At 38.3% G+C, this 10,097-nt stretch overlaps 1 protein-coding gene across 1 annotated transcript; it reads left to right on the forward strand.

The window, feature by feature from the left end:
- Nucleotides 1–895: 895 nt before the first annotated feature.
- On the forward strand, nucleotides 896–3,925 carry rexo4 (REX4 homolog, 3'-5' exonuclease; the record flags this gene model as incomplete). The annotated part of the gene is made up of 7 exons (XM_079237721.1): nucleotides 896–1,230; nucleotides 1,317–1,463; nucleotides 2,314–2,507; nucleotides 2,631–2,719; nucleotides 2,810–2,884; nucleotides 2,999–3,073; nucleotides 3,263–3,925. The coding sequence occupies 7 exons, from the start codon at nucleotides 896–898 to the stop codon at nucleotides 3,413–3,415; spliced, it is 1,068 nt and encodes a 355-aa protein (XP_079093847.1). The 3' UTR covers nucleotides 3,416–3,925.
- Nucleotides 3,926–10,097: the final 6,172 nt, after the last annotated feature.

Genomic DNA, 10,097 nt, shown 5'->3' on the forward strand with positions numbered 1-10,097 from the left:
TGCGTTAGGTCCCATATAGTTTTAGGTCCGATGTGAAACGTTTGTCACTAGAGAAGTTCTGCTTTACAAATTAAAAAAAACTAAAGAAACAGAAACATAGTTTTTAACGTAATAACATATTAACACATATATTCCAATTTAATATAAATTGGGGTGAATATTTTTTGAAAATGTCAACGTTGGATCGTTTAGTGTTAGCTAGCTCAGGTACAACAGTTACAACTTCCGGTTTTTACCGGACACATTTGCCTGCTGCACATTTCGGATATATACATTTCAGCATGGCTTTGGAGCAGCTTAAGTTAGCTACCGAGCAATTTTCTTAACAGTTAACGGAATTATTTGAGCAATACCTCTGCGTCGGGGCGGCTAGACGGTATACTTACTCCGCAGAAACATTTTGGTGACACAGTGTTGACCGCCACCTTTTTACGCTACTTGGTGACAAAGTGAAGGAGCTCTACGGTCCAGCGTGGCGGAGGAGGTTTAACAACACAATACTTACGTTGACCAAATAATACGCAATATTTCACCGAAAGTAGCCACAATGTCAAAGGTGAAGTCTGAGACAAAAGACTCGCCAGCGAAAACACAGCGACCTGCATCTTCAAAGAGAAACTACACGTCGAAAAAGAAACAGTGGATGAAAGAGAAGTATTTAACGATAAAGCCACGACCCAAGAACCACGTAAAAGCGAAAGCTCCGCAATCATTACCTCCAAAAGATGACCTGCAGTTTTCGGAAAACTGGAAGATATTGCAAGAGGTTTGCCATTAAAATAGCTTCTGTCTCTAGCTTGTTAAAATGCTTGCATGTCATATGCTTGCATCAAATTTTTTTCCCCAATCAATAATTTTCTTGAGATTAATCACAACTTTGCAAAACCTTCCACAGATGCTAAAGGCCAGTCAACCGGAGAAGAAGCAGCCTGTGACACCAAAACCTCCGAATGGTGCTCTTCAAAACCAGAGGGCTGTAAAAAAATCTACAAAAAACATTTCCAAGATCAACGTCTGTCCCAAGCAGACAGGCGCTGCGACAAAAGTGAAGCAAAAACCTGTCCCTAACAATGTTGCCCCCAAGGAGTCTCAGGTGAACTCAAAGGTTCCAGCTGTAACGGAGACAACACAGTCTGCTGCTCCAAAAAGGAAAAGAGGCAGTGGAAAGTTGAACAGTGAGCAAGCAGCCAAGAAAAAGAAGCCTGTAGTGGAAGAGAAGAAACCAACAGAGTAAGTGCACAGCACTCGCAGTCAGCTGATACTTGGGTCCAGAATAATTGTGGCTGCTAACTTCATATTGTTCTGTGCTATTGCAGAGAGGACATGTGGTTTGATGATGTTGACCCTGATGACATTGAGGCAACATTGGGAGCAGAGGCAGCGGAGATCATGAGGAGTAAGCAGGGCATTCAGAAGCACAAGGGCACGGAGAATGCCCTGGTCAAAGAGGGAGCCTTTGAGGGGTGAGTAAAGGCAAAGTCATTGTTCTTTTGTAGCCCCACAGATGTACTTCTAAAGAGTTGATGTCTTACTGGGAATAGACAGTTAAGTCATTAACTGAGAAATCCTCAGAAAAAACTTGAATGTATTGGTATTGGTCTGGCTGCAGTGTGGTCTGTGCTTGTGCTATTAAAGGATCATACTGCTGTTTTTGCACATTTTAGTGCATTTTACAAATAGCACCTATTTAGAAGACTAGTTTGACTTTTTGGGATATTCACTTATTTACTTTCTTGCCTGGAGATAGATGAGAGGATCAATACCCCTCTCATGTCTGTAAGGTACACATACGGTGAACTTAAAGACTGGAAATGGGGGTCTGTCTATGAAGGTAACAGATCTACCTACCATCACCTCTAAAACTCACCAACTAGTGACTTCCGGGTCTCAGCTGGTTTCCTCACAACCTCAGTAACAGCGAAACCAGGAAGTCACTACCTTTTTGGATAGAGTAAGTGGTTTATTTCACTTTGCATCCAGTCTTCATGGTAAGATAACTGAATCCAAATTAGAATCTGCTACCAAATTAGAATGGTCTTTATCATAATGTTTCTATTTGCATTTGTTTGTGTCTCTTTTCTGGCAATATTTCCTATGAATACAAATGGGAACTGGCAAATACCTCGAATGGATGTAAAACAATTTTAAAAAGTGCCAATACCACAACATGTTGTGGATTAACATAATGCCCCATCCCTCACTCATAACAACATTGGGAAAAAAACAGAGACAACAGATCTTCCTCCCGCAGCTTGATGTTGTAGTGAAGACTGTCCTCTCTTATCATCCTGTTTTCCATTTGCCAACCATTAGCCTCACCAAAGCCGTGGCCATTGATTGCGAGATGGTGGGAGTTGGTCCTGATGGAGAGGAGAGCATCTTGGCTCGTGTGTCCCTCGTGAACCACTTTGGGAAATGCATCTATGACAAATATGTGAAACCCACAGAAAAGGTAACGGACTACAGGACAGCTGTCAGTGGAATCCGACCACAAGACATCAAAAATGGTAAGTTAAGTAGTTGTAATGAACAATACAGAACTAAATGAAAAACTAAAGCATGTTATTTATTTCTTGAAAATAGTTTTCATGAAATGTTATAGCATAACTTCCATGTTTGCCTCATTGCAGGAGAGAATTTACAGCTTGTGCAGAGGGAGGTTGCTGAGATCCTGCAAGGCAGAATAGTGGTTGGACACGCCCTACACAATGACCTAAAGGTAGACTGGATGTAATATCTGAGAGGGAATTAAAACAATTTTCTAAATAAATGCAAGCACTCGTATACCAATCTTTAACTCCGGTTTCAGATTTTACTTTTGGATCATCCAAAAAAGAAAGTCCGGGACACTCAGAAGTACAAACCATTTAGGAAGGCTGTTAAGGTATGTATACTACGCTAAAGTTGACATACCATGTGCATGTGGACCAGAGAGTCCCTCACCCAGTTCTTAGCATCAGTGTTGTATGTAATGCGATCATATCCTTTTTCTTTTTAGAGTAGTCGACCTGCTCTGAAAGTCCTCTGTAGAGAGATACTCAACGTTAAGGTCCAACAGGGTGAACATTCATCCGTAAGTCATCAACACATCAGACACAATTGTCACTTGCCATTTAAAAAAATAAATGTAATAATGTTCTGCCTTTCTCTTACATTAATAACAGTTGATTTAGAAAACACAAAATGATGACGCATACCTATAAACATGTAAAACATAGCATCTTATACTGATCTCCACCTCTCTTCTTTCACTGTCTACCAGGTCCAAGATGCCCAGGCCACCATGAGGCTGTACACAATGGTGAGAAAACAGTGGGAAGCAGAGATTAAAGACAGTCATAACAACAAAGACTCAGCTGTGAAGCGAGCAAGGAAGCCAAAGTCCCCCAAGGCCAAGGATTTCATGGGATTATGAATTCAAAACCAATATGCAAGAGGGCAGATCACATCTGGAGCATCCCTGACTGGAACAATGAGAGTTGTGTGAAGATTTCCATAAAATGTGTTTCTAACCCCTCAGACAGGTCTTGAAAGACTTGCACAAGTGTTCTGGCTGAGCATCCAAGGCTGGGTGTCACACAGGGATTCAAACACCCGAGAGATCATGGAGCTTTTATTTACTTTACCTTTCTTTAATTAAGACATTATTTCCCAACTTGTTATTTCCAGCAGTCCAGAGGCAGATGTTTAAATCCTCCACTTTCATCTCTTGAATGCTCATGAGAACATTTGTCCATAAGCACAAAATCTGTTATTTTGGCATAATAGTTCAAGTGTTATACACATGTTTTTGTATAGGTAATTGTTCTCTCATAACTTGCTTTGTAGTAATGTGATTCCAGGTTGCCTTTTATGTTTTAAAAAGTATGCATAAAACAAGATGAATTATTTCTATGTAGCTATATTGCAATTATTGCTCATAAAATCTCTCACCAGTGGTACTGTTTTTGTTGTGCTTCACTTCCAGTGTTAGAGTGAAGGATTTAGGCTTCTTGTACAACCGCCTCGTCGGTGTGATTAACTGATGATGGTTGATGGAGAATGTGCTCTTCTCATAGAAATGAAACCTTGGTCTGGGGAGTCCAACTCTAAATTATGGAGCCCAATGAGCCTCATGCAGATTAAAACTTATTTTATTTATCTTTCTCTGACAAACACATTAGGGGAGGGACCGGTACCCTTCATCTTTCGAAGGATGAATAATCTTTCCTGCTTCAAATACATTTGTTTAAAAGTCTGTTATATGGTTGCCTTTTGTATCAGGAGCAAACATACTCCTCCCCGGTAGTTTGAATATATTTTTACTACTATCATATGGTCATGAAGCAACAAAGACTGTCAAACAATTTTAATCATCATTTTGATCAAATTAAGTGTTAGTTTACACAATCGCACCTGCGTTGGAATTTCTGTGGCTCTACATTAGGCTCCATGCTGTGAAGGCCTCTTTTCAGAATTTGGATATAAAAATCAACTACTTTTTTTTCTGGATTTTTTTTTTCTGCGTATTTTTGTACAGCTGTTTTATGATTGTGGTGCAACAGAATAGCAGAGGTGACTCCTTACTAAATTTCCTTAGTTAACTACAACATGTCTCCCCCTAGGGGTCAAACAGTTGATTGCAAGAGGAAAAGTCAGAGGGAGATGCCGAGTAGATTTGATAGATTTTAGGAAATGTATTGCTGAAGATAGTTTATTAAAAGTGTAATTACTTCCATGTTGAAGTTTTCTAAACTTAATGCTGCCTTGGAAACAGTTCACATTTACAACACAGGAAATTAGAATCTCACAAATTTGATTGGACATTTATTAAGTACTAATATTAAAGTTTGGACATAACAACATAAGCGGGAATAGTTATGCAACCCTCAACAAGTATTTCAAGAAATAGCTTTCTATGTGACCTGTCAATAAAGTATCTGTTTTTCAGCTCAACAAAAAATGAACTGAAAATCAGCCATAATTCATACCATTTAACAAAAATCTATATGGTTCAAATTTCCTCTTACTGTCACAGTTAAACAAGTTCATATGTTTAGCAGTTTTGGCTGTTGACAATGTATGAATTTCCAAATTATAAACAATTTCCCCGACACAAACCACTCTTCAAAATGGCCATGACGTTGAATCAAATCCTTTCTCCAACACTTGAACACAAAACACACAAAAAAAAAAACTTTCATGAAGTCAGGGTTTATTGCAGGACATCTGTATCAGACTGCATTAGTTTTACTTATATGTGTACATAATAATCTGACAGCTAAGTGTAATATGAAAGGCTGTTCTCAATGATCAAAATATGTAAAACCAGAGAGAATACGCTTCTGATGCTCTCTGAGGATTAATCACTAATTTATGAATGACTGCAAACTACTGTTGTGGTTCAACTTTTGGTACAGAGATTAATAATATTAAAAGCAGTTGATTAAAATTGTTTTTAAACATAGCATTTTATACTGATCTTCACCTCTCTTCTTCCACTGTCTACCAGGTTCAAGATGCCCAGGCCACCATGAGGCTGTACACAATGGTGAGAACACAGTGGGAAGCAGAGATTAAAGACAGTCATACTCAGCTGTGAAGAGTACAAGAGAGCCAAAGTCTCACAAGACCAAGGCCAAGAATTTCATGGGGTTATGAATTCAAAACCAATATGCAAGAGGGCAGATCACATCTGGAGCATCCCTGACTGGAACAATTCGTTTTCTAACGCCCTCAGTTTGTTCCTATCTTGTTATTTCCAGCAGTCAGAGGCTGATGTTTACTTTAAATCATCCATTTTCATCTCCTGAATGCTCATGAGAACTCAATAATTTGTCCACGAGCACAAAATCCGTTATTTTGGCATAATGGTTCAAGTGTTATATACATTGTTTGTATAGATATTTATTCTCTCATAACTTGGTTTGTAGTAATGAGATTCCTGGTTGCCTTTTATGTTTTAAAAAGTATGAATAAAACAAGATACAATCTTTCTATGTATCTATATTGTAATTATTGCTCATAAAATCTCTCACCAGTGATACCGTTTTTGTAAATGACAGAAATGAACCCATCTGGGTCCAGTCTGGCCTTAAATTGAGCTCTCTAAGAAGCGGAGGGTTGAATATCCAAAATGTGCTCCGTGGATCTTTAGTCTCACATTGTCATAATCTGCTGCTCTCTTATGACCTAATGACCTTTTTCAAGACGTTTGGAAATATGGGGACAATTGTGTCTTGTAGCTTGGTGACATCTTGCTCATAGAGATTAATCCACATAGTTAGTTGGATTATTTACTGCCTTGTTGACAGCCAGAGTGTGTCCAAAGTTAGACCTCACAGTGCTCCTTTTCTGTACACACATTAAAGACAGTCCTCACATATCACCGCTAAAGGAGTTCTCAGATGACCCATGAAGCATTTGTAGAAATAAATGCTGTGTATGTGTTTTGGCTTTGGTCTCCTCATAACTACACTGTTAATGTTTTTTTTTTTTTTTTCAAACAACTCCACAATGCATAACACCTAGGATTCATGAGACTGCTCTTACCTACCGGGATCAGTGCTTCTCATATCGGCACAGTCTTCTGTAAATGAGTGTGTTGTGCTTCACTTTCAGTGATAGAGAGGGATTTAGGCTCCTTGTACAACCGCAGTGTCGGTGTGATTTGCTGCCGATGGTTGATGGAGAATGTGCTCTTCTTGTAGTAGAAATAAAACCTTGGTCCGATGAGTCCAACTCAAAATTGTTATGGAGCCCAATGAGACGCTGGAAGCCTCTTGTAGATTACAATTTATTATCTTTCTCTTTCTCTGAGAAACAGAAATGTGGAAATCAACTACTTTTTTTAATGGATTTGGTTTCCTGGAAAACACTGGGTATTTTTGAACAGCTGTGTTGCGATTGTGGTGCAACAGAATAGCAGAGGTGACTTTATTGGACATTTATTAAGTCCTACAATTAACGTTTGGACAAAACAACAAGAGCAGGAATAGTTATGCAACCCTCAACAAGTATTCCAAGAAATAGCTTTCAGTCAGATCTGTCAATTAAGTATTTCTGTTTTTCTGCTCGACAAAAAACGAGCTGCAAAACAGACATCATTCAGACCATTTAAAAACAATCTATATGATTCAAGTTTCCTCTTACTGTTAAACAAGTTAATATGTTTAGCAGTTTTGTTTGTTGCCAATGTGTGTGAATTTACAAATTATAAACAATTTCCCCGCCACAAACCACTCTTCAAAATGTCCATGAAGTTGAATCAAATCCTTTCTCCAACACTTTTAACAAAAATGTTAAAACTTTCATGAAGTCAGGGTTCATTGCAGGACATCTCTATCAGACTGCATTAGTTTTACTTATAGGTGTACATAATAATCTGACAGCTTGGTGTAATATGAAAGGCTGTTCTCAATGATCAAAAGATATCAAACCAGAGAGAATACGCTTCTGATGCTCTCTGAGGATTAATCACTCATTTATGAATGACTGCAAAATACTGTTGTGGTTCAACTTTTGGTACAGAGATTAATAATATTAATAGCAGTTGATTAAAATTGTTTTTAAACATAGAATTTTATTCTGATCTCCACCTCTCTTCTTCCACTGTCTACCAGGTTCAAGATGCCCAGGCCACCATGAGGCTGCACACAATGGTGAGAACACAGTGGGAAGCAGAGATTAAAGACAGTCATACTCAGCTGTGAAGAGTACAAGAGAGCCAAAGTCTCACAAGACCAAGGCCAAGAATTTCATGGGGTTATGAATTCAAAACCAATATGCAAGAGGGCAGATCACATCTGGAGCATCCCTGACTGGAACAATTCGTTTTCTAACGCCCTCAGTTTGTTCCTATCTTGTTATTTCCAGCAGTCAGAGGCTGATATTTACTTTAAATCATCCATTTTCATCTCCTGAATGCTCATGAGAACTCAATAATTTGTCCACGAGCACAAAATCCGTTATTTTGGCATAATGGTTCAAGTGTTATATACATTGTTTGTATAGATGTTTATTCTCTCATAACTTGGTTTGTAGTAATGAGATTCCTGGTTGCCTTTTATGTTTTAAAAAGTATGAATAAAACAAGATACAATCTTTCTATGTATCTATATTGTAATTATTGCTCATAAAATCTCTCACCAGTGATACCGTTTTTGTAAATGACAGAAATGAACCCATCTGGGTCCAGTCTGGCCTTAAATTGAGCTCTCTAAGAAGCGGAGGGTTGAATATCCAAAATGTGCTCCGTAGATCTTTAGTCTCACATTGTCATAATCTGCTGCTCTCTTATGACCTAATGACCTTTTTCAAGACGTTTGGAAATATGGGGACAATTGTGTCTTGTAGCTTGGTGACATCTTGCTCATAGAGATTAATCCACATAGTTAGTTGGATTATTTACTGCCTTGTTGACAGCCAGAGTGTGTCCAAAGTTAGACCTCACAGTGCTCCTTTTCTGTACACACATTAAAGACAGTCCTCACATATCACCGCTAGAGGAGTTCTCAGATGACCCATGAAGCATTTGTAGAAATAAATGCTGTGTATGTGTTTTGGCTTTGGTCTCCTCATAACTACACTGTTAATGTTTTTTTTTTTTTTTTCAAACAACTCCACAATGCATAACACCTAGGATTCATGAGACTGCTCTTACCTACCGGGATCAGTGCTTCTCATATCGGCACAGTCTTCTGTAAATGAGTGTGTTGTGCTTCACTTTCAGTGATAGAGAGGGATTTAGGCTCCTTGTACAACCGCAGTGTCGGTGTGATTTGCTGCCGATGGTTGATGGAGAATGTGCTCTTCTTGTAGTAGAAATAAAACCTTGGTCCGATGAGTCCAACTCAAAATTGTTATGGAGCCCAATGAGACGCTGGAAGCCTCTTGTAGATTACAATTTATTATCTTTCTCTTTCTCTGAGAAACAGAAATGTGGAAATCAACTACTTTTTTTAATGGATTTGGTTTCCTGGAAAACACTGGGTATTTTTGAACAGCTGTGTTGTGATTGTGGTGCAACAGAATAGCAGAGGTGACTTTATTGGACATTTATTAAGTCCTACAATTAACGTTTGGACAAAACAACAAGAGCAGGAATAGTTATGCAACCCTCAACAAGTATTCCAAGAAATAGCTTTCAGTCAGATCTGTCAATTAAGTATTTCTGTTTTTCTGCTCAACAAAAAACGAGCTGCAAAACAGACATCATTCAGACCATTTAAAAACAATCTATATGATTCAAGTTTCCTCTTACTGTTAAACAAGTTAATATGTTTAGCAGTTTTGTTTGTTGCCAATGTGTGTGAATTTACAAATTATAAACAATTTCCCCGCCACAAACCACTCTTCAAAATGTCCATGAAGTTGAATCAAATCCTTTCTCCAACACTTTTAACAAAAATGTTAAAACTTTCATGAAGTCAGGGTTCATTGCAGGACATCTCTATCAGACTGCATTAGTTTTACTTATAGGTGTACATAATAATCTGACAGCTTGGTGTAATATGAAAGGCTGTTCTCAATGATCAAAAGATATCAAACCAGAGAGAATACGCTTCTGATGCTCTCTGAGGATTAATCACTCATTTATGAATGACTGCAAAATACTGTTGTGGTTCAACTTTTGGTACAGAGATTAATAATATTAATAGCAGTTGATTAAAATTGTTTTTAAACATAGAATTTTATTCTGATCTCCACCTCTCTTCTTCCACTGTCTACCAGGTTCAAGATGCCCAGGCCACCATGAGGCTGCACACAATGGTGAGAACACAGTGGGAAGCAGAGATTAAAGACAGTCATACTCAGCTGTGAAGAGTACAAGAGAGCCAAAGTCTCACAAGACCAAGGCCAAGAATTTCATGGGGTTATGAATTCAAAACCAATATGCAAGAGGGCAGATCACATCTGGAGCATCCCTGACTGGAACAATTCGTTTTCTAACGCCCTCAGTTTGTTCCTATCTTGTTATTTCCAGCAGTCAGAGGCTGATATTTACTTTAAATCATCCATTTTCATCTCCTGAATGCTCATGAGAACTCAATAATTTGTCCACGAGCACAAAATCCGTTATTTTGGCATAATGGTTCAAGTGTTATATACATTGTTTG

The sequence above is a fragment of the Taurulus bubalis genome (genome assembly GCF_910589615.1).
Source record: "Taurulus bubalis genome assembly, chromosome: 2".
NCBI classification, from domain to species: Eukaryota; Metazoa; Chordata; class Actinopteri; order Perciformes; family Cottidae; genus Taurulus; species Taurulus bubalis.